This window comes from Rissa tridactyla, chromosome 1 (genome assembly GCF_028500815.1).
Source record: "Rissa tridactyla isolate bRisTri1 chromosome 1, bRisTri1.patW.cur.20221130, whole genome shotgun sequence".
Classification (NCBI taxonomy): domain Eukaryota; kingdom Metazoa; phylum Chordata; class Aves; order Charadriiformes; family Laridae; genus Rissa; species Rissa tridactyla.
The window spans coordinates 12,188,703-12,211,433 of NC_071466.1; the positions used below are offsets into that span (position 1 = coordinate 12,188,703).

General features: G+C 72.4%; 3 protein-coding genes and 1 long non-coding RNA gene across 9 annotated transcripts in view; 2 read left to right on the top strand and 2 right to left on the bottom strand.

Annotated features, from left to right (window-relative positions):
* Window positions 1-2,462, top strand: part of LOC128902674 (hemopexin-like) — a 2,719-nt gene extending 257 nt beyond the window's left edge. The window contains exons 2-3 of the mRNA XM_054186077.1: window positions 1,130-1,279; window positions 2,128-2,462. Of these exons, the coding sequence (XP_054042052.1) occupies window positions 1,130-1,279; window positions 2,128-2,282 (305 nt within the window). The 3' untranslated portion in view covers window positions 2,283-2,462. The remainder of the gene's footprint in view (window positions 1-1,129; window positions 1,280-2,127) is intronic.
* Window positions 2,463-4,357: 1,895 nt separating this feature from the next.
* APBB1 (amyloid beta precursor protein binding family B member 1) lies at window positions 4,358-13,026 on the top strand. Of its 5 annotated transcripts, XM_054216210.1 has the most exons (14): window positions 4,362-5,154; window positions 7,710-7,882; window positions 8,710-8,766; window positions 8,846-8,931; window positions 9,357-9,393; window positions 9,671-9,799; window positions 9,874-10,001; window positions 10,802-10,916; window positions 11,119-11,203; window positions 11,633-11,716; window positions 11,809-11,976; window positions 12,037-12,066; window positions 12,112-12,330; window positions 12,416-13,026. In XM_054216210.1, exons 1-14 carry the CDS (start codon window positions 4,551-4,553, stop codon window positions 12,922-12,924), a joined length of 2,424 nt encoding a protein of 807 aa, XP_054072185.1. In that variant the 5' UTR covers window positions 4,362-4,550; the 3' UTR covers window positions 12,925-13,026. The 5 variants fall into 5 exon arrangements, with proteins under 5 accessions (XP_054072196.1, XP_054072185.1, XP_054072218.1 ...); XM_054216221.1 differs by lacking the exon at window positions 11,633-11,716 and having other exon boundaries at window positions 4,358-5,154; XM_054216233.1 differs by lacking the exon at window positions 12,037-12,066 and having other exon boundaries at window positions 4,370-5,154; window positions 11,809-11,924; window positions 12,154-12,330; window positions 12,416-12,731.
* On the bottom strand, window positions 5,756-6,168 carry LOC128915623 (uncharacterized). 2 transcript variants are annotated; one of them, XR_008468697.1, is made up of 3 exons: window positions 6,055-6,168; window positions 5,882-5,957; window positions 5,756-5,806 (listed from the first exon to the last, which is right to left on the bottom strand). It is a non-coding gene; the product is annotated as an uncharacterized LOC128915623 (long non-coding RNA). The 2 variants fall into 2 exon arrangements; XR_008468698.1 differs by having other exon boundaries at window positions 5,774-5,849.
* A 50-nt stretch (window positions 13,027-13,076) lies between the features above and the next one.
* SMPD1 (sphingomyelin phosphodiesterase 1) lies at window positions 13,077-16,824 on the bottom strand. The gene is given in 7 exon segments (XM_054216266.1): window positions 13,077-13,569; window positions 13,652-13,797; window positions 14,099-14,141; window positions 14,144-14,174; window positions 14,284-14,455; window positions 15,243-16,006; window positions 16,579-16,824. Coding segments are annotated over 7 exon segments (1,794 nt in total). The 5' UTR covers window positions 16,807-16,824; the 3' UTR covers window positions 13,077-13,159.
* Between the last annotated feature and the right edge of the window lie 5,907 nt (window positions 16,825-22,731).

Genomic DNA, 22,731 nt, shown 5'->3' on the forward strand with positions numbered 1-22,731 from the left:
TGCAGGCTCATGGGGTGGATCCATGGGGCAGGTCTGTGGGGTGGATCCACGGGGCAGGTCCGTGGGGTGGATCTATGGGGCAGGGCTGTGGGGTAGGTCCATGGGGGTAGTTTGTGGGGTGGGAGCCTGGCTCGTACATATGGGGGCGGAATCCATGGGTGGATGTGTATGGGTCAGGTCCGTGGGGCAGGCCGTGGCGTGGATCTATGGGGTGGGGGCTATGGGGCAGAGCGATGGGTCGGATCTGTGGGGCAGGCCCATGGGTTGGATCCGTGGGGCAGATATCCGCGGGACAGGTCCTGCAGGGCGGATTGATGGGGCAGATCCATGGGGCAGGCCCAGGGGGTGGATCCGTGGGGCAGCTCCGTGGGGTTGGATCTATGGGGCGGCTCCGTGGGGCGGCGGGCTGGCGCTGAGGCCCCCGCAGGGAACCTCTCGTTCCAGCTGGAGACGGGGGACGGGCACCACCCCTGGCCCCTTGCCCCACGTCTGGCCCGGCGTCGAGGGGGGGGTGGACGCCGCCTTCGCCTGGGACGGACGGCATCTACCTGCTGCAGGTGCGGCCTCGGCCCCCCCCCCCGCGGCCCCCCCCCGCCCAGCCCCTGCCCCACTCCCCCGGCCCCACAGCGAGACCCCCGGTGTCGGGGTCGCTGCGGCGCCTCCCTCCTGCCCCCGGGGGAGCCGCGGGATGTCGTGTCCCCCCCCCTCCAAGGGGGCCGGGGCGCCTCAGGGAACGTCACCCCACCCAACTCCCCCCCCCGGGGCATACCCTGCCCTCACCCCCAGCCCCCCCCCCCCCCCCCAAAAACCCATCCTCGATCCCCCCCCCCCCGGCCCCCAGCCCTGCCCCCCATGGGATCCACCCCACAGAGCTCCCGGGGGTCCCCTAAAACCCTTCCCCGAGCCCCCTGTCCCCCCACCCCCCCCATGCTGTCCCTCTGTCCCGTGCCGTGCCCCCCCCCCCCATGCCATCCCCCCCGTGTCAGCCCTGCCCCCCGTGCCCCCCACGCCAGGCTGGCCCCCCTCGTGCTGGCCCTGCCCCCCCAGCACCCCTATTCCCCCAGCACCCCCCCCCCCCGCCCCACCCCCCCGCCGGCCCTGCCCCACGCCGCCCCCTCGCTCCCCCCAGGGCTCCCCGGGTGTGGGGTGTTCCTCTCGGGGCGGGGGCACCGGCCCGGTGCTGGGGTACCCCGCGGGCGCTGCAGGAGGAACTGGGGGTGTCCCGCGCCGACGCCGCCTTCACACTGCCCCGGCTCCGCGCACCTCTACGTCATCGCAGGTGGGTGACCCGCTGCGACGGGACACCACCCCCCCCCCGCCCTCCAACCCCCCCATCCAAACCCCCCCCCCAGGTGCCGGGACCCTTCGGGCTGGGACCCCCCTGGGCTGGGAACCACCCCCAGTGCCGGGACCCCCAGTGCCAGAGTGGTGATGGGACCCTCTGGACTGGGACCCCCCCCAGTGCTGGGACACCCTGGTTCCAGGACTCCCCCCCCCCCCCGTGCCAGGGACACCCCCCCTTCCCCGGTTCCGGGACCCCCCACTGATGGGACCCCCCTGGTGCCAGGATTCTCCAGTTCTGGACCCTCCAGTGCTGGGAGCCCCCCGGTTCTGGGGACCCCCCCCCGTGTGCCGGGACCCCGCGGTTCTGGGACCCCCCCTGTAGTAGGACCTCCCCCCCCGGCCCCCGCCGGTTCCGAGACCCTGCGGTGATGGGACCCCCCGGCGTTGGGAATTCCCCTGTGCCAAGACCCCCGGTGCCGGGACCCTGCGGTTCTGGGACCCCCCCCGTGCCAGGACCCCCCCCCCACCCCGTCCCCGGTTCCAGGATCCTGCGGTGATGGGACCTCCCGATGCCGGGATTCCCCTGTGCCGGGACCCCCGGTGCCGGGATTGTCCAGTGCCGGGGTCCTCCTGTGGTGGGACCCCCCCCACCCCCCTCCCGCCGGTGTTGGGGTGTCTGTGCCGGCGCGTCCGGTGCCTGGCACCGGTGGCTCCCATGGCGGGGGTCTCCGGTGCTGCGGGGGGGGGGGGGGGGTGACGGGTGCCGTGGGGGGGTGGGGGGGAAATGCGCGGAGGGCTGGGTGGCACCGCGGTGCGGAGGGCCGACGGCGCGGGTGCCGGCAGGGGACGGCGTGCGACGGGTGGACCTGACGCAGGACGCCGCGGGGCCCGCGGGCGAGGCGACGTCGCTGCCCCACGACGGCGTGGACGGCGCCATGTGCACCCGCGACGGCGTCTTCCTCTTCCGCGGCGCCGACTTCTACCAGTACCCGGGGTGACCCAGCTGCTGGGGGCCCGGCAGCCAGCGCCCCCCCAGAACATCGCCGCCCGCTTCTTCCGGTGTCCCCAGTGAGCGGGGACGGGGACGGGGACAGAGCGGTGACGCCGGTGACGCCCCGGGGCTCTGCTGGCGGCCGGCCGGGACGTTGCGGGGGCACAATTAAAATTCACCAAAAACATTCCTGGTCTGGGTTGGGGGGGCTGGGGGGGGGTTGGAGGCGGGGGGGAGGGCGGCGCTGGGACGCGGGGGCCATGGGGGGTGGCACAGCCCCGTCCCCAGCCCAGTGCCACCCCGGCCTGGGGGGGGGTGGGGGAGAGGGCGGCAGGTCCCTGGGCCTTTGTGGGGGGTGTCAGCAGGGGACGCGGTACTGGGGGGGGGGCACTGGGCTGAGGCGGGCTGTGAACTGGGCCCTGCTGGGCTGAACTGGGCCGCGCGGGGCCCCAGGGCTGCGTCTCGCCCCGTCCCACACCCCGCTGTGCCGGTTCCTTGCCGCGGCAGACGGTGCCATGCGGCCGTACCATTCCGTAACGCGCCGTGCCGTGCTATGTTGTGTACCGTGCCGTACCATCCCGTGCCATCCCGTGCCGTGCCGTGCCGTACCGCACTCTACCATACACGTACCATCCCATACTGTGCTCGGACTGCACCGTACTGTGCCGCGCCGTGCCGCACTGTACCTACCCTCCCGTGCCATACCATACTGTGCCGTACCATGCCGTGCCATACCGTACCGTGCCATGCCGTACCCTACTGTGCTGCATTGTACCGTGCCCTGCCGTACTGTACCGTGCCGTGCCGTGCCGTACTGTGCTGTGCCGTGCCGCACTGTACCCTCCCGTGCCATACCATACTGTGCCGTACCATGCCGTACCGTACCGTGCCATGCCGTACCCTACTGTGCCGCATTGTACCGTGCCCTGCCGTACTGTACCGTGCCGTGCCGTACCATACTGTGCCGTACCATACTGTACTGTGCCGTGCCATACCATACTGTGCCGTACCATGCCATACCGTACTGCACCATACTGTGCCATCCCATACTGTGCCATACTGTACCGTACCATGCCGCACTGTACCCTCCCGTGCCGTACCATACTGTGCCGTACCATGCCGTGCCATACCGTGCCATGCCGTACCATACTGTGCTGCATTGTACCGTGCCCTGCCGTACTGTACCGTGCCGTGCCGTACCATACTGTGCCGTACCATACTGTACCGTGCCATACCGTACCGTGCCGTACTGTGCTGTGCCATGTTGTACCATACCGTACCATACCATACCGTCCTGTACCGTGCCGTGCCGTACCACACCGTGCTGTACTTTGCCATGCCGTACTGTGCCATGCCATGTCATACCGTGCCATACCGTACCGTGCCGTGCCGTACCATACCGTGCCATACCGTGCTGTACCGTACTCTGCCGGACTGTACCGTACCGCACCATGCCGTGCCATACCATGCCGTACCGTACCGTACCGTACCGCACCGGCTGGTGCCCGGCCGCGCCGTGCGCCCCCCCTCCCCGCCCCAGCCCCGGCCCCGGCCCCGGCCCCGGCCCCGGCCCCGGCCCCGCGGCGATGGCTCCAGCGCCGGGTCCCCGGGACGAGCCGGGGCGGCGGGGGGGGTCCCGGAGGTCCCTGTTCCCGGGTGGGTCCCGGGTGGGAGAGGTCGGGCCGTGCCCGCGGCGCCGGGGGCGGGTCGCTCCTCGCCGCGGGGCGACACCGACCGCTGGGGGGGGGCCGGGGGGGGACACGGTGGGGCCGAGCCCTCCCGTTCCCCCGCCCCCGCCCCGCTCTGCTCCGCCCGCCGGGGCCGTACCGCGATCCGCCGCCCGTCGCCGCTCCGTGGGGCGGTACCGGGGGGCGGCGCCCGCCCCGCCCCGCCCCGTACCGGTGCCGCTGTGGGCGGGCCCTGCCCCCGCCCCGCCCCGGAAGCGGAAGCGCCGCCCCCTCGCCTTTCTCCGCCCCCCCCTCCTCCCCCCGCCCGCGGAGCCGCCGCAGGTACCGGCCGGGCCGCGTCCGGGGTGGGGGGCGGCGGCGGCGGCGGGAGGCCCCGGGTGTGGGAGGGGTCCCGCGGGGTGGGGGGCGGTCCCGGCGTGAGGGGCGGTCCCGGCGTGTCGGCGCCGCTTCTGCCCGCGCTCCCCCCGCAGGCCCCGATGGACGCGGAGGCCCCGGCGCCCCGGGGGCTGTAGGAGCCGCCGCCAGCGGCAGGTGAGGGGGGGCCCTCGGGGGGGCCCCGCCGCCTCGCCCCCCCCCCCGGCCCCGCCATGTCGGGGTCCCTCGGCGAGCGCGGCGAGCTGTCGGGGCCGCTGGGCGAGCACGGCGACCTGGCCAACGACAACCGGTGCCCGGCGCTGAGCCCGGCGCCGCAGGGCCCTCCCCCGGCGCAGGGTCCCCCCCCGGCCCCCGCCGAGGAACCGGCAACCGCCAAGTGGGTGAAGGAAGGGCGGAACCAACGGCGCCGCGCGGCCCAGCGCGACCAGAACCGCAACGAGCTGCGGCCGCCGCCCGCCCCCGCCCCGCACAGCGCCCGAGGCGGCGGGGGGGGGCCCGGGCTGCTGCTGCCGCTGCGGCCGCACGGCCGGCGGGAGGAGGAGGAGGAGGAAGACGACGAGGAGGAGGAGGAGGACGAGGAGGAGGAGGACGAAGAGGAGGAGGATGAGGAGGAGGAGGGCGACGGGGACTCCACGCCGGTGCAGAGCGACCCGGCGACGGGGGAGTCGGAGGGCAGCGGGGAGCGGGGCCCGCGGGAGCCCCCCCGCAGCGCCAGCCGCCTCTTCGGGGCCCGCAGCGGCGCCGCCAGCGACGAGGACTCCAGCTGGGCCACGCTCAGCCAGGGCAGCCCCCCCGGCAGCTCCCCCGACGACGCAGGTGGGTCGTCCCCCCCCAACCCCGGCCCCACGGCTGAGCCACGGCGGCCCCGCGGCCACCTCTCGCTGACTCGCGGCTGAGCCATGGCCACCCCGCGCCTGTCCCATGGCCACCTCTCACTGACCTACGGCCACCCCGCGCCTGTCCCATGGCCACCTCTCACTGACCCACGGCCACCCCACACCTGTCCCATGGCCACCTCTCACTGACCCACGGCCACCCCACACCTGTCCCATGGCCACCCCACACCTGTCCCACGGCCACCTCTCACTGACCCGTGGCCACCCCACACCTGTCCCACGGCCACCTCTCACTGACCCGTGGCCACCCCACACCTGTCCCACGGCCACCTCTCACTGACCCGTGGCCACCCCACACCTGTCCCACGGCCACCTCTCACTGACCCGTGGCCACCCCGCGCCTGTCCCATGGCCACCTCTCACTGACCCGTGGCCACCCCACACCTGTCCCGTGGCCACCCCACAGCAGCCCCATGGCCACCTCTCACTGACCCGCGGCCACCCCACACCTGTCCCATGGCCACCTCTCACTGACCCGCGGCCACCCCACAGCAGCCCCATGGCCACCTCTCACTGACCCGCGGCCACCCCACACCTGTCCCATGGCCACCCCACACCTGTCCCACGGCCACCTCTCACTGACCCGTGGCCACCCCACACCTGTCCCACGGCCACCTCTCACTGACCCATGGCTGACCCATGGCCACCCCACACCTGTCCCACGGCGGCCCCACGGCCACCTCTCACTGACCCACACCTGTCCCACGGCGGCCCCACGGCCACCTCTCACTGACCCACACCTGTCCCATGGCGGCCCCATGGCCATCTCTCACTGACCCATGGCCACCCCACACCTGTCCCACAGCGGCCCCATGGCCACCTCTCACTGACCCATGGCCACCCCACCCCTGTCCCATGGCAGCCCCATGGCCACCTCTCACTGACCCCCACCTGTCCCATGGTGGCCCCACAGCCACCTCTCACTGACCCACGGACACCCCACAGCTGTCCCACAGCCACCCCACACCTGTCCCACGGCGGCCCCGTGCCACCTCTCGCTGACCCACAGCCACCTCTCGCTGACCCACAGCTACCTCTGCCCCATGGCAGCCTGTGCCTGCCCTATGGCTGTCCCCCGCCTGCCCCACTGCAGCCCCCGCCTGCCCCTGATTCCCCCACGGCTTCTCCTGACCACCCCACAGTGGTCCCTGCCTGCCCCACGGCTGCCCTGATCCCCTCCACAGCTGCCCCACGGCAGCCCCACGGCTGTCCTTGCCTGTCCCTGTCAGCTCCACACCTTCCCCCCCATCCCTGTCCCCACTGCTGCCCCCCCCGGGCTCCCCCCATCCCTGTTGGGGGCCGTTCCTGCCCCCCAGCCCCCGCTGACTCCGTGGACCCCCGCTCTGTGCCCCCTGGCCCCCTCCAGCCCCCTGGGCTGGTGGCACGTCCCCACCGTGCCCCATGGCGCTGGCCCCACTGTGCTGTCACCCCCCCCCCCCCCCCACCTTTGGGTGCGTCCCCTCCGTGCCCCCCCATCCCCTCTGCCCCCCACAGCCCCACGGTGGCCTGGCCTGGCCTGTGCTATCTATGCCCCCCCCCCAATGTCCCTGCCACCCGCCCCTGTCCTTGGACACCCCATCCCTGTCCCCCCCCCGTCCCCACCTGCATCCCTGTGTCCCTCCCTGAGCCCCCCCCGCCCTGTCCTTGGACACCCCCTCCCCGCTCACCCCCCCCCCTCCAATTCCTGCATCCCCACAATCCGTGTGTCCCTGTCTCTGTCCGTCCCCCCCCTCGGTCCTTGGACACCCCACCCCCACACCCTTCACCCCCTGTCCCCGCTCTCCCCTCCCCCATCCCTGTGTCCTGTCCCCCCCCCTTCCGTGTTCCCCCGTCCCTGCGTCCCCCCCCCTCCAAGTCCTCGGACACCCTGCCCCCCCTGCGTCCCCCCATCCCTGCGTCCTGTCCCTGCTGTGTGTCCCCCCAGCCCTGTCCCCCTCCTGCATCCCTGCCTCCCCCCGACCCCCATCCTCAGACACCCCATCCCTGCCCCCCCCCGCACCCCTGTCCCTGTGTCCTGTCCCTCCCTGAGCCCCTCATCCCTGTCCCATCCCCCGCCATCCCCGCATCCATCCCCCCCCCCCCCCCGCCCCGCATCCCGTGCTGCCGTCAGCGGTTGCCGGGGAAACGCCTGGTCCAGCCTGGCCCAGGTGAGCGCGGAGGGGACATGGGGACAGGGATGGGGACATGGGGACGGGGACCAGGATGGGCTGGGGCTGCCGTGGGGCCCATGGTGGGGCTGGGGTGGCAGGCGGGGGGGGGGGGTGTGTGTGTGTGTGTGTGCCCCCTGGCGGGTGTCAGAAAGTGGGGGGACGCCCTGGTGGCGATGTGGGACCCCCCCCCCCATCTCACATCGGGGGGTGCCCCAGGCCCTGCCTGGCCCCAGTCCCTGTGGCGGGGGGCGGGGGGTGCCGCGGCTGCCCCTGACGTGCCCCCCCCCCCCCCCCCCCCCCCCTTCCTCCTCCTCCACCCCCCCAGACTCCTTCTGGACGCGCAGCGCCGTGGGGCCGGACTCGGACCTGCCGGCGGGGTGGCTGCGGGTGCAGGACACCTCGGGCACCTACTACTGGCACGTCCCCACCGGCACCACGCAGTGGCAGCCCCCCGCCGGGCCCCCCTCCCCGGCCACCCCCCCCGCACAGGACACCCCCGTGAGTCCGGGGGGTGGGGGGCTGCCCCGTGGCGTGTGGGGCGGTGGGGACCCCCATGATGCAGGGCCATGGGGCTGCCCGTTGCGGGGTGGAGCCATGGGGACCCCCAGGGTGTAGGGCTATGGGGCTGCCCATTGGGGTGTGGGGCCATGGGGTCCCCCAGGGTGTGGGGCTGCCCCCCCCGGGACATGGGGCGGTGGGGACCCCCCGGGGTGTGGGGCTGTGGAGCTGCCCCCCAGGGTTTGGAGCCATGGGGACGCCCAGGATATAGGGCCGTGGGGCTGCCCCCCGGGACATAGGGCAGTGGGGACCCCTGAGGTGTGGGGCTGCCCCCCAGGGTTTGGAGCCATGGGGACGCCCAGGATATAGGGCCGTGGGGCTGCCCCCCGGGACATAGGGCAGTGGGGACCCCTGAGGTGTGGGGCTGCCCCCCAGGGTTTGGAGCCATGGGGACGCCCAGGATAGAGGGCCGTGGGGCTGCCCTTTGGGGTGTGAGACCATGGGGGCCCCCAGGGTGTGGGGCTGCCCCCCAGGGTTTGGAGCCATGGGGACGCCCAGGATGCAGGGCCGTGGGGCTGCCTTTTGGGGTGTGGGGCCATGGGGCTGCCCCCCCAGGACATGGGGCGGTGGGGACCCCTGGGGTATGGGGCTGCCCCATGGCGTGTGGGGTGGTGGGGACCCCCTGTGGTGTGGGGTGGTGGATGCCCCCTGGGGTGCAGGGCGGTGGGGCTGCCCCATGGTGTGTGGGGTGGTGGGGACCCCCGGGGTGCGGAGCCGTGGGGCTGCCCCACGGCGCACACCCTGAGTCGGCCCCGCTCTCCCCACAGCTGGCCTGGACGGGCTTCGCCCCAGCTGACGGCTTCGAGGAGGGGGATTTCTGGAAGGTGAGAGGGGGCTGTGGGGCGGGCGGGGGGCAGCCCCCCACGGCGCCCGGCCCCTGCCAGCCCCCCGCTCCCTCCCCAGGACCCCCCGCCCGAGGAGGAGGATGAGGAGCCGGAGGCGCGGGACCAGGAGCCGCCCTCGCCGGGACGGGCCTCGCCGGCCGTGGGGTGCGTGGGGGGCTGCGGGGTGCATGGGGGTGTGGGGGGCCCATGGGCTCGGGGGGGTGCGTGGGGGGTGCTGTGGGAGGCCATGGGGTTGTGAGGGGATATGGGGGTGCTGTGGGGGGGTTTCAAGGGTGGGGTGTGGAGGGCTATGGGGGGGTGCCGTCAAGGGGCTGTGGGGAGTCAAGGGGGGGTCTGGGGGGGGGGGCTATGGGGCTGGGGGGGGGTGTTGGGGGGCTGTGGGGTGCATGGGGGGGTGCGTGAGCCCGTGGGGAGGTGGGACCCCGAAGGACGGGCAGGATGGGGGGGGTGTGGGGCCAGGGCTGGGCCCTATGCTGGGGGTTGGGGGGCAGAGCTGGGGGTCCAGGCCCCCCCCCCCCCCACCCCGTGCTGGGGGGCAGGAGCGGTGACCCCCCCCGTTGCTCCTGCAGCACGACCCTGGCCGAGGAGGACACCCCGGGCTCCAAGGTATGTCTGGTGTCCCGGGATGGGGGGTGCCCAGCCCAGAGACACCCCCCCCACACACACACACACACCGCGGGGACCCCATGGCTGCCCCACAGGGCCTGGGCTCTGCCCCACTGCCGGGGGGGCAGCTGGGACCCCTACCCCAGGGGTGCCGCGGTGGGAGGGGGGCTGGGCTGGGTCTGCCCTGCCGCGGGGCTGGGGGGCGCGGGGGGGCAGAGCTGCCCCCCCACCCCCCCCCGGGCCCCTGCCCCACACGCCGCCGCCACCTGCCCCATAGCGCTTCGCCGTGCGCTCGCTGGGCTGGGTGGAGATGAGCGAGGAGGAGCTGGCCCCCGGCCGCAGCAGCGTAGCCGTCAACAACTGCATCCGCCAGCTCTCCCTGCACCGCCGCGGCCCCCCCGGTGAGGTGAGTGTCCCCCGACCCACGGCGGCCCCGCGGCGGCCCCCCCCAGCCCTGCCCTGACGTGGGGCTCCCCCCAGGGCCGGGCGATGCTGCTGCTGCTGGAGGGCCGGACGCTGAAGCTGGTGGACCCCCAGGACCAGGCCCTGCTGCACGCGCAGCCCGTGGCCGCCATCCGCGTCTGGGGCGTGGGGCGCGACAGCGGCAGGTGGGGGGGACAAGGGGGGGGGGTAACGTGTGGGGCGGGGGGCTGCGGAGGTGGGGGGACGGGGAGGGCCACGCGGCGGACGGGGGGGCTGCGGGGGGAACCCAAGGGGCTGCGAGGGGTGGGGGCCAGGTGGGGTCTGTGCATATGGGGGGCGGCTGTGGGGCAGGGAGGGAGGGTGCCTGCAGGGCGTGGGGGTCCTGTGCATGTGGGGTGCGGGGGCCGTTGGGGGGGTCTTGTGCATATGGGGCACGGGGTGGGGGGTGCAGGGATGCAGGCGCGTGTGGGGGACGGACCCCGTGTCCGTGGGGATGTGGGGGTCCCGCGCGCACGTGGGGTGCGGGGCTGCGGGGTCCCACGTGTGTGGGGCGCAGGGGGCTGCGGGTGCGTGGGGGGCCGCGGGGGAGGCCCCGGGTACGCGAGGTGTTGGGGGCACAGGGGGGAGTCTCGGGGGTGCGGGGGTCCTGGGGCTGAGCCCCCCGGCGGTGTGGGGTCGGGGAGGGTCTCAGGAGCTGGGGCAGGGCCCTGTGGGGGGCAGGGGGGGTGGGTGTGGGGGGGTGCGTGCCCCGACCCCCCCCCCCCGCCTTAACTGCGCTCTCTGGCTCTCTCCTGCTGCGCCGCCGGGACGCAGGGAGAGGTACGGCCGCCCAGCCCCGCACCGGCGTGCCCAGTGCTCCCAGCGCTCCCTCGCTGGGACGGCGGCGAGGCACCCAGGGGGGTGTCTCGGGGGGGCTGGGATAGCGGGGTTGGGGGGGTCCTGAGTGTGCTTTTCCCCCCACCCCCCCCCCCGTGCCCCCAACCAGGGACTTCGCCTACGTGGCCCGGGACCAGCTGACGCAGATGCTCAAGTGCCACGTCTTCCGCTGCGAGAGCCCCGCCAAGGACATCGCCACCGGCCTGCACGAGCTCTGCTCCCAGGTGAGACCCCCCCCCGAGCCCCCCCACCAGAGCCCCCGACCCCAGGTGAGCCACCCCCCCACACCCAGCCAGCTCCGAGGTCTGTTCCCGGTGGGACCCTTCCCCTCCCCAGTGTCAGTAGCCCCCTCCCCAGCATCAGTGGCCCCCGGGGGTCCTGCCGTGACGGCAGCTGGGGGGGCCGGTGCCCCCGTGTTCCCCCCAGATCATGGAAGAGCGGCGAAACGCCCGGGCGCTGGCCAACGGCCTTTCCCTGGACCCCGCCAGGCTGGTGGAGATCCCCTTCCAGGGTAGGGGGGGGTCCGGGGGGGGGGGGGGGGGGGGGGGCCAGTTGTGGGGCAGGGTGGGCTGTTGGGGGACAGCAGTGTGGGGACGGTGGGGCGATGGTCGGGGTCCCGTGGGGGGTGTGGTGCCAGGTGTCGGGCAACGGTTGTCAGGCGATGGTTGTGGGGGGGCTGGGCGTGGGGCGACGTATGGGGTGCCGCGGTGGTGTGGGGCTGGCCGTGGGGCAATGGTTGGCGGGGGGGGGGGGGGGAGGCTGGCCGTGGGGCACCGGGGTGCCATGGGCATGCAGGGCCCGGTGTGGGGCGATGGTTGTGGGGGGCCGGCCGTGGGGCGACGGTTGTTGGGGAGATGGCGGGGGGGGGGTCGGGTGTGGGGTGATGGTTGTGGGGCGCTGGCTGTGGGGCAGCGCGGTGCCGACCCCCGCCGTGCCGCAGTGGAGTTCCCGGCGCCCAAGAGCGAGGTGGTGCAGCAGTTCCCCGTCTGCTACCTGGGCTGCGTCCCCGTCGCCAAGCCCGTGGGTGAGTGTGGGGCGCGGGGGGGGGCTGCCCCACGGTGTGGGGTTGTGGGGCAGCCCCCCCTGAGCTCCCCACCCCACGCCGGCCCGTCCCAGGCATGGACGTTATCAACGCGGCGCTGGAGGCGGCGCTGGCCACCGGCACTAAGGAGCACTGGACCCCCATCGTGGTCAACGTGGCGCCCGCCACGCTCACCATCACCCACCAGCAGGTGCGTCCGGCCCCGCGGTGGTGGTGGCCCTGGCCCGGTGCCGGCCATGGAGGTGCCATCCGTGGCGGCGCCATCCGTGGCGCTGCCGGCCGTGGCGGTGATGGCCATGGAGGTGCCATCCGTGGCGGTGATGGCCATGGAGGTGCCATCTGTGGCGCTGCCGGCCGTGGCGGTGATGGCCATAGAGGTGCCATCCGTGGCGGTGACGGCGCCCTCCGCGTGCCCGCAGACGGAGGCCGTGCTGTGCGAGTGCCGCGTGCGGTTCCTGTCCTTCATGGGGGTGGGCCGCGACGTTCGCTCCTTCGCCTTCATCATGGCCAGCGCCCCCGGCGCCTTCCGCTGCCACATGGTCTGGTGCGAGCCCAACGCGGCGGGGCTGAGCGAGGCGCTGCAGGCCGCCTGCATGGTGAGTGAGTGTCCCCCCCTTGTCCCCCCCACCCCACCCCGCCCCACGTCCCCCTCCGCGCCGCCCCTCACCCCGCTCTCCCCAGCTGCGCTACCAGAAGTGCCTGGACGCCCGGCCCCAGGCCTCCAGCTCCTGCCTGCCGGCCCCGCCGGCCGACTCGGTGGCCCGTCGGGTGGGCTCCTCGGTGCGCCGCGGCGTCCAGACCCTCCTGGGCACCCTCAAGCCCAGGCGCCTCGGGGCCCAGACGCCGTGAGCCGGGACGGGGGGAGCCACCCGGGTCCCCTCCCCACCCGCCGCCCCTGGGATGGGCCGGCAGCGCCGGGCGATGGCGGGGGTGAGTCCGCGCCCAGGGGCGTCGTGTGTGTCCCTGCGTGCCGGGGGCTGCGTGCCCGCCCGGGGGGGGCTGCACGCCGAGCGCCCTGCCCCATGGCAGCAGGGCAGGGAATCCTGCCCCAGGGCGACGGGGCGGGGGTCCTGCCCCCCACGCTGGCGCGAGCCCCCCACTGCCACCTCCCCCCCACCACCACCCCCAGGGGGACGATGGCGCGGGAGGGGGGGCGCGGGGCCCGCCCTGCCCCGATGCATGCGGTCTAACCTGTGGCGTGGGGCTCGCCGGGGCCCCGGCTCCGGAGCCGCCGCTCCTGCTGTAACGAAGATCTTGTGTCGTACTAAGTAATTAATAAACCCATTCCACCAGCCCGGCCTGGCCCCCTCCCTGCCGCGGCGAGGATGAGGAGGGAGGGGGGTCTCGGCGGGAGCCGTGGGGGTCCATCGCGCCTTTATTGTGTGTGGGGTGCGGGTCCCGGTGTCATTCCCGCTGCCGGCGGCTTCAGCAGAGCCGTCGCTGCCGCCAGAGCTCCTGGATCTGCGGGAAGGGCAGCGCGGGCCGCAGGGGCCGGCAGAGCTGGGGGTCGGCGGAGCGGCCGGTGCGCAGGGCGCAGAGCAGGGCGGCCTTGCAGGGCGCCAGGCAGGGCTGTCGCGGGGGGTGACCCTTGTGCAGGTGGAACCAGAACCGCTGGAAGAGCGGCTCGTCGTCCTGGAAGCGGCGGATGAGCCGGTCCCAGTCGGCGGGGAAGGCGGTGGGTAACCCGTAGGCCTCCCGCGCCCGGTAGAGGCTCCGCCAGCGCGGCGCGGCCCCCGGCGCGTTGGCCTCCGTCAGGTTGAGGATGAAGGTCTCGTGGTCCAGCACGGCGTGGGAGCTGCCGGGGTAGGCGCCGTCCACCTCGTAGACGCGGTACCCTGCGGCGCGGCAAGGGGGGGGGTCAGCGGCGGCACCGGAGCCGGAGTGGGGGGGGTTGGGGGGGGGGGGTTTGGGACACACCGGGGTTGAGGTTGATGTAGGTGGTGACGCTGGGGGCCACGAAGGCGACGGAGACGGGGCGCGACAGCGTCTCCTCGTCGTAGAACATCTCGAACTCGTCCACGTGCGTGTGGCCGAAGAACTGCCCCGCGATGGTGCCCTCAAACCTGCGCCGGGACCGGGGCGAGGGTTGACGGCACTCGGCGGCACCCCGACCCGCTGCTGGCGCCCGGGGCCGTGCAGCCGGCGCCATCCCCCCCCCCCGCTGCCACCCCCGGCCCTCGGCAGGGCGCAGCCGGCGCCATGACCCGCAGCCGCGCCGTCACGCCGGGGGCTCAGACAACACCCCGTGTCCCACCCCGGCCCTGCCGGCGACAGCAGCTCTGGGCTCCCCACGCCGGGTGTCCACCCCCCCCAGGCCCGGGCAGTGCCGGGGGGGGGCCGTTGGGGGTCCGTTTGGGGTCTGACCTGCTGACGATGCGGTAGTAGTTCCAGCTCCAGCTGCGCAGACGTGCGCGGGGGGGATGTGCCCGATGATGTGCACCTACGGAGGCAGGGGAAGGCTGGAGGGGGTGTCCGGGACCCCTGCCCTGTGTCACCCCGCTGTGGCCGTCTGCTCCCCCCCCCCCCCCCCCCCCCCCACGAGCCCTCACCTTGTCCCCCGCCCTCTCGGCGTCGGCCAGGACCCCCACGAGCCACTGGAGCTGCCCCGCGGGGTCGGTGGCGTTGATGAGCAGCCAGAAGTTGGCCTGGGAGCAGAAGTTCATGTTGAGGGAGACGAGGCGCAGCCCCGGCCAGACCCCCACCGTGTAGAACCCGCCGGCCCTGGGGGGGGGGACACGACAAGGAGGGGGTGAGCACTGCCCCGACACCTTCCCCCCCCCAAATCCAGCCCTCTGCCTGCCTTGGCACCCCCCAGCCTGAAGCCCCCTGTCAACCCCCCCTCCAAAGCACCCCCCACCAGCCCTGCACCCCCCCCCCTCACCCCTGGTAACCCACCACACCTGCACCCTCCCAGCCCTGAGCCCCCCCCCCCCCCGCCTTGTCCCCCCCAGTATGGAAACCACTCTGAGCGCCCCCCTCCCCTCCGCCAATCCCTGCTAGCCCAAATTTCCCTGAGCCCCCCCATCTTGTCCCTGCCAGCCAAGACCCACCCCCCCGCCCCCAGCCTGAAGCCCCCCCTGAGCCCCCACTCCCCCAGGCCCCTCCCCCTCCCCCCCAATATGGAGACCACTGTGACCCCCCCCCCAGCCCTGAGCCCCCGTGAGCCCTGCTAGCCCAGAGCCCCCAGCCCAAAGCCCCCATTGCCTGCCCCCCCCCCCCAGGTATGGAGACCAAGTATGCCCTCCCAGCTCTAAGCCCTCTCTGGCCCAAAGTCCCCCCCATCCCGACCCCCCCCCAGCCTAAAGCCCCCCCCAGGTCTGAGCCCCCGTTAGCCCAGGGCTCTCCCCTTGCCCCCTTCCCCCCCCAGTATGGAGACTATTCTGTGCCCTCCCATCCCTGGGCCCCCCCCATCCCTGAGCCCCCTCACCCCTGCTAGCCCCAAGCCCCCAGCCTCACGCCCCTGCTAGCCAGGAACCCCCAGCCTGAGCCCCCCCGCAGCCCCCCCCACCGGAGGGTCTGCAGCGCCGGGGGGGGCAGCCAGCCCTGCCAGGCCTGAGCCATGGCATCGTAGAGCCACGCGGAGGACTGGTTGCCCCGCACGTATGGCGGGGGGAAGGCGTTGACCGGGGTGGCCTCGTGGTTGCCCACAGCCGGGTAGACGGGCAGGTGGCCCAGGTGTCGGCGCAGCAGCCCGGTGACGGTGCGCAGGGCCAGCAGCTGGTCCTGCCGGCTCTGCTGCCAGACGTCATGCGCCGGGATGTCGCCGGTCCAGTACACGGCGGCAAAGGTGGCCGGGTCTGGCAACTGGGCCAGCAGATCCTCGATGGTGTGCAGCGGCAGGTCGCATTTGCCGTACTCCCCCCAGAAGCCGGCACCGCCGGGGCCGTGTCCGGCATCGCCGCGGCAGCAGAGCGGGTCGGGGCAGGCGGCCGGACTGCCCGGCACGTAGCGGCGGTCCCAGTGCAGGTCGGTGAGGAAGAGGATGCGGGCGGTGGGGGCGCCGGGCGCGGGGGGCTGCGGGGGCCGCACCGGCGGCTTGGGGGCGGCGGGCAGGGAGACGTTCCAGGCGCCGAAGATGTCCCAGCGGCCGCAGCCCCGGCCCAGCAGCAACCCGCAGGCCTCGCCGGGCCGCAGCACCGAACGCGCCCAGGCCGACACCACGTCGCGCTGGAAGAGCTGCACGGCCTGCCGGCACACGGGCGGCCGCGCCAGGCGCAGCTCCTGGCACAGCCGCGACGCCAGGCGCCCCACGCGCGCCACGTTGGGCTCCAGCTGCGGGACGGGGACGGCGGCTGACGCGGGACGGGGACGGCCGACGACGCTCCGACCCCCATTGGCATCGCCGCCCCGACCCATCGCCGCCCACCGGCCACCGTGGCCGCCCCGACCCCTCGGCTGGGAGCCCCGCGGCTGGGGGGGACACGCACCCACCCGCCCCCCCCCCCCCTCCCGGGCACAGCCCAGGTCCCCTTTTGGGGGCCCCGTTCCCGCCCGGCCGGTCCCCGTCCCATCCCTGTCCCCGTCCCCAGCCGGTCCCGTGCCTGTCACAAGCCACGACGTGCCCCAGCCCGTCCCGGCCCCGTCACGAGGTCCCGGCCCAGCTCCCGCCTCCGGCCCCGGCCCTGCCCCGACACGACACTGTCCCCGTCCCTGTCCCCGTCCCTGTCCCCGTCCCTGTCCCCCGTCCTGACCCCACTCGGCCCCACCACAACCCGGCCCCGGCGCGGCCCTGTCACCGGCCCTGTCCTGCCCTGACCCCGGCCCGGCCCCGCTCTCCCGGTCCCCTCCCTGTGTCCCCCGTCCCGGTCCCCTCCCGGTCCCTTCCCGGTGTCCCCCGTCCCCACCTGCAGCGCCAGGTCCAGCGCCCCGAAGAGCAGCCGACACGCCGGGCACGACACGTTCCGCCACCCCCAGCGCGGGGCCGCCGCCAGCAGCGCCTCGGCCCCGACCTCGGCAGGCGGCGGCCCCGACGACGACACCGACAGCGACAGCGACAGCGACACCGACAGCGCCAGCGCCAGGGCCAGCGCCAGCGGCGGGGCCGGGCCGGGGCCCTGCGCCCGCGCCGCCATGGCCGAAGGACGCGCCGGGGGCGGGGCCGGGGGCTGAGGGGCGGGGCCGGGAGTGGGCGTGGCGCTGCGTGGGCGGGGCCGGGAGCGCGCGCCGGGGGCGGGGCGCGGGGCCGCGCGTGGGGGGCGGGCTGCGGGGACAGGAGGGGCCGCCCGGTGCCCACCCCGCCCCCCTCCAGTGGACTGGGACTGGGTGGACCCTCCAGCCCAACCCCCTGCCAGAGCAGGGTCACCCGGAGCAGGTTGCACAGGAACGCGTCCAGGCGGGTTTGGAATGTCCTCCAGAGACGGAGACTCCACCACCTCTCTGGGCAGCCTGTGCCAGGGCTCTGCCACCCTCACAGGAAAGAAGTTCCTCCTCATGTTTAGGTGGAACTTCCGATGCTCAAGTTTGTGCCCGTTACCTCTTGTCCTGTTGCTGGGCACCACTGAAAAGAGCCTGGCCCCATCCTCCTGACACCCACCCTTTCCGTATTTCTAAGCGTTGATAAGATCCCCCCTCAGCCGTCTTTTTTCCAGACCAAAGAGACCCAAGTCCCTCAGCCTTTCTTCATCAGAGAGGTGTTCCAGTCCCCTCATCACCCTGGTAGCCCTTTGCTGTCCCCTCTCCAGCAGTTCCCTGTCCTTCTGGAACTGGGGAGCCCAGAACTGGACCCAGTACTCCAGACACAGCCTCCCCAGGGCCGAGCAGAGGGGGAGGGTGACCTCCCTCCACCTGCTGGCCACACTCTTCTTGATGCCCCCCAGGATGCCATTGGCCTCCTTGGCCACAAGGGCACATTGCTGGCTCATGGTCATCCTGTTGCCCACCAGGACTCCCAGGTCTCTTTCCACAGAGCTGCTCTCCAGCAGGTCAGCCCCCAACCTGGACTGGTGCAGGGGGTTATTCCTCCCCAGCCCCCGCACCCTGCACTTGCCCTTGTCCAATTCCATCCAGTTTCTCTCCCCCTCCCCAGCTCTCCGGCCCGCCTGGATCCAGAATGGTTTAAAGCGGGGGCCCTGCCGAGTTCTATTATTTTGGGGAATACAATTGATCCCCAAGGCAAGTGGGCAGGGCTGTTTGGCCAGTTGCTGCCCAGGGGGCTCGCTGTAAGGAAAGGCCGGGGTGGGGGGGGGGCAGTGGGTGGTTATCACAGTGACGCCAAACCTGTTGCTTGCCCGGCTGCTGCGTTCCCTGTTTTTTTTTTCCCTGCCCTGCTCCCGGATCACGGCGCGTGTCAGCGCCCGGGTTTGGGCATCTCACTGCACCGTGTGTGGCGGCACCCTCTGAATCCCGCCCCCCCCGGCATTTTCCAGGTGCTTTCTCAGCCACGTTCCGCCCCCCCGCCCTATGCGGGGTCCAGCTGTAACACACACCGAGACGGACACAGGCGTTTATGGGCGTCTCTGGTTTTACCAGCAGCACCGCGGTCTCTGAGCGACGGCCACCGGCCACCGTCAGTCCTGCCCAGGCCGCTCCCCGACGCGACAGCGCATGGCTGAGGCACGACCACAGGGGCCCGGCACCGAGCTCCCCCAGCCCAACCCCCCCAGCGCCGACAGATGGAGATGGTTGCCCGGAGCCAGTTGCCCAGAGCTGGTCGCCCAGAGCCGGTTGTCCAGAGCTGGTCCCCCAGAGCCGGTTGCCCAGAGCTGGTCCCCCAGATCCAGTTGCCCAGAACCGGTCGCCCAGAGCTGGTCACTCAGAGCCGGTTGCTCAGAGCTGGTCACCAATAGCTGGTCACCCAGAGCCAGCTGCCCAGAGCTGGTCCCCCAGAGCCGGTCGCCCAGAGCCAGTCACCCAGAGCCAGTTGCCCAGAGCTGGTCACCAAGAGCTGGTTGCCCAGAGCTGGTTGCCCAGAGCCAGTTGCCCAGAGCCAGTTGCCCAGAGCTGGTCACCAATAGCTGGTTGCCCAGAGCCAGTTGCCCGGAGCTGGTCACCAATAGCTGGTCGCCCAGAGCTGGTTGCCCAGAGCCAGTCGCCCAGACCTGGTCACCAATAGCTAGTCCCCCAGAGCCAGTTGCCCACAGCTGGTTACCAATAGCTGGTTGCCCAGACCCAGTTGCCCGGAGCCGGTCACCAATAGCTGGTTGCCCAGAGCTGGTTGCCCAGAGCCAGTCGCCCAGAGCCAGTTGCCCAGAGCTGGTCACCAATAGCTGGTTGCCCAGAGCCCGTTGCCCAGAGCTGGTTGCCCAGAGCTGGTCCCCCAGAGCCAGTTGCCCAGAACTGGTTGCCCAGAGCCGGTCGCCCAGAGCCAGTCACCCAGAGCCAGTCGCCCAGAGCTGGTCACCGATAGCTGGTTGCTCAGAGCCAGTTGCCCGGAGCCAGTCACCAATAGCTGGTCGCCCAGAGCCGGTTGCCCAGAGCCGGTCACCAATACCTGGTTGCCCAGAGCTGGTTGCCCAGAGCTGGTCCCCCAGAGCCAGTCGCCCAGAGCCGTGTCCAGTCGGGTTTGGAAAACCTCCACAGAAGGTGACCCCACACCCCTGGGTACCCTGTGCCCGTGCTCCACCATCTGCACCGTAACAGTGGCTTTTAGTGGCCCATTGACTCTCGTGTGCTCACTGGTGGCTACTGAGAAGCGTCTGGCTCGGATTTACCCCCCCCCCCCCCGCCAGGTATTTACACAACAATGTGACACCCGGAGCCCTCTCCAGGCTGAGCAGTCCCAGCTCTCTCAGCCTTTCCTCACAGGAGAGATGCTCCAGTCCCTTCATCATCGTCGTGGCCCTTCACTGGACTCTCTCCCACTATGTCCCTCTCTCTCCTGTCCTGGGGATCCCACCGCTCCAGCTGCGGCCTCACCACTGCTGAGTAGAGGGGCGGGATCGTCTCCCTCGACCCGCTGGCAGCAGTCCTCCTGATGCAGCTCAGGATACCGCTCTCCTTCTTTGCAGCGGGGACACGTTGCCATCTCATTTTCAATTGGGCATCCACCGGGACCCCCCCGGTCCTTTTCTGCCAAGCCGCTTTCCAACTGGGTGGCCCCAGCATATGTCCTTGCCCCAGGTTGTTCCTCCCCGGGTGCACTTCCCCTTGTTGAACTTCATGAAACTCCTCTCCGTCCATTTCTCCGGCCCCTGGAGGTCCCTCCGGAGGCAACACGACCCTCCGGCGCCGTCAAGCCGCTTCCTCCCACCTTGGCGTTTTCTGCACCAAAAAACCCCGCACGGAGTCGCCGGCAGCGGTGGAGTTTCTTCAGCCTCTGCACAATTCCCGTATCCGTCGCCGGACGAACCGTCCGCTCCAAGAAAAATGAGCCGCAGCCCTTTTGGCAGCCCCGGTCTCGGTCACTCCTGCCCAGAGCTGGAACCGCGACGGCACCTCTGCCGGGGGGGCACGAGCCCCACCGCCGTGTCCCAGAGGGTGGGGGGACCCGTGGAGGGGGGGGGGACGGTCGCACGCAGGGGTTTCCTCTGTCACCGCGGTACCGGCGAGGCCCCAGCCGGTTCCCCCCCCCCCGCCAGCCCCAAGCCTTTCCGGAGCCACCAACCGCCTCTCGCTCGCTTTGGGGCCGGTTTGCTGCTTTGTGGCAGCCGAGAGCGTTTGCATGAAGGGCTTTCGGTGTCATTTTTTTGGGGAGGTGGGACACCGCTCCCGGCCCCGTCTTAACCCGTAACCGCGGCCCGGGTGGCTGGGGGCAGGGGCCGGACACCCCCCCAGCTGAGACCCGACGTCAGGCCCAGCAGGGCTCTGGGGGGCACAGATGCGCCGACGTCCTGCTGGGAAAAAAAAAGGCTAAAAAGACATCGTTTCTCTGCTGCTACACGTTAGTGTGGCTTTGTATTTATATACACAATTACATTAAATATATCTATTAAATTGATATTTATATATTTATACATATTACAGCCCGTGCTGGACATCTGTCTGTCCATCCACGCACTTTGTCCAGGGCAAGGCTGGCTCCAGGACTGGGGACGTTCCCCCCCCCGTCGCTGGGTGCCACCGACGTCCCCAGGACTGGGGACATTCCCCCCACCCCCCCCCCGCCACCCCGCCATCGCCGAGTGCCACCAGCCCCGTTGGCTCCGCTGGGGACAGCCGAGGGCTTCGCCCCCGGCCGGGAGAGCAGCCATCACCCGTGACGGCTGGGGCCGAGGGCGCCGCCGCAGGTGTGGGGGGGGGGCATCGTGGGCCGCCGGTGGCACTGTCACCAGGGGCCATGGCACAACCCCCCCCCCCGCCCCCGGACACAGACGTTCCCTGGCGGGGGCGGCAGCACCCACCGCCCGCACCCGCCGCCCTCCGCGGGACACCCTGGCCCTGACGGCGCTCCTGCTGCCCACACGCTCCCAGCTCCACCGTCCCGCAGCCCCGCACAGCGCCAACTGCGCCTCCGGGGACTGGGCAGACTGGTCAGACTGGGCCAGGGCGGTACCCACCGTTCGGGCTGATGACAGTCCCTCCTTCTGCCGGGGCCGGCTCTTTATGGAGGCTGGGGATGGAGAAGTGGCAACGGCAGAGCCTGGCTCAGCAGTGCCGGAATCCTGCAAGTCCAGCTCCTCTCGGAATCCCGGAGCAGCCGTCTCCTTCCCGGGGGCTGCCCCAACACGAGGGAGAACCCGCACGTACCCAGGGAAGGGAGGGCTGGAACACGGATGCTCTCCTGGCAGCGACGGCAGAGGGACAGAGTCTCCTCTTCCAGGGGGAGGCACGGGGACGCAGACGGGAACCCGCTGTCTCCAGGTCTGCCCGGGGATGAGGCGATGCAGAGAATCCAGAGGCGCATCCAGCAGCTCCGCAGCCCAGCAGAGCCACCCTTGCCCGAGCGGATCAGGGCTTGCAGGAGGAGCGGCTGACAGCCTGGAGCTGTGCCGCGCTCTCCCGTCTCCTCTGTTCCTGGAGCTGTGCCGCGCTCTCCCGTCTCCTCCGTTCCCAGAGCTGTGCCACACTCTCCCGTCTCCTCCGTTCCCAGAGCTGTGCCGCGCTCTCCCGTCTCCTCCATTCCCAGAGCTGTGCCACACTCTCCCGTCTCCTCCATTCCCGGAGCTGTGCCGCACTCTCCCGTCTCCTCCGTTCCCAGCGCGCCTGGCAGCCCCAGCAGCCCCTGGTCAACCAGCGACCAGCCCGGAGGCTTCCGGCAAGACGGAGACTTGTGCCACTCTCGGGGCTGCAGCAGGACCTACGGACACAGGGAGGGGCGGCAGGAGCCACCTCCCACACGGACAATCTCGGCCCAAGCCCTGACCCTTCCATCAGCTCCCGCTGGAGGAGCGCGGAGGGTCCCCGGCTCCGCTGCACCCGGTGAGAAGGTCGCTGGCTGCGCACAGGACGGCCTGAAGGGACGGGCCCCCCCGGTCACCCCCAGGAGCGTGGGTGGCTGCCACGGCTGTGGCTGCACTGGATGCCCCCTGGGCCACTGGTCCCAGGGCAGCGTCTGGGAACGCTGCAGCCGCTGCCGGCTGGTACGGCCCTGCCCGGTGCCGTGGCAGGGCAGCCCCCTGCCGCCTCCCCCTCTGCCTCCCAGCCCCAGCTGGCACCGCTCCCCACAGCCCTGGCGGATCTCGGGGGCCGGGGCGGCAGCAGAGCCACCCTCCCCACTGCAGACAACCCTCCGCTCCGCAGAAGCTCAGGCCCCATGTCATCCCCCCGCGGAATGCTTCCAGCTGCTCCTTGCCGCGCCATCCCTCCCGCTGGCCAGCCCCGTCTGCGTCCCTCCGGCTGGGTCGGAGCGGCGCGGGAGGGAAAACGCGTCTGCTCGCAGCACTGCTCCCTCGCAGGCACCACACTGGGCTCCGTCTCCCTGGGACGGCGTCGGGAGGCATCGCGCCCGGCCGGCCACGGGGCCGCGCTGCCGGCGGTGCTGCCCTGCGAGGTCTGCCCACGCTCACGCGCGCCGCCAGCCCGCATCCATCCCTGCCCAAAAGAAAGACGCTGGAGTCTACGGACTACGGGGACGCCAGGCAGAGGGCCCTCCACCAGGCAAGGGCACGCTCGCCGGGGCA

Bases quoted from the DNA above. Each gene is read 5' to 3' on its own strand.
- APBB1 (XM_054216210.1), top strand. From the start codon at position 4,551: ATGTCGGGGTCCCTCGGCGAGCGCGGCGAGCTGTCGGGGCCGCTGGGC. The intron at 10,002-10,801 runs GTGGGGGGGACA...GCCCCCAACCAG, and splicing joins GTGGGGCGCGACAGCGGCAG to GGACTTCGCCTACGTGGCCC. The intron at 11,717-11,808 runs GTGAGTGTGGGG...GGCCCGTCCCAG, and splicing joins CCCCGTCGCCAAGCCCGTGG to GCATGGACGTTATCAACGCG.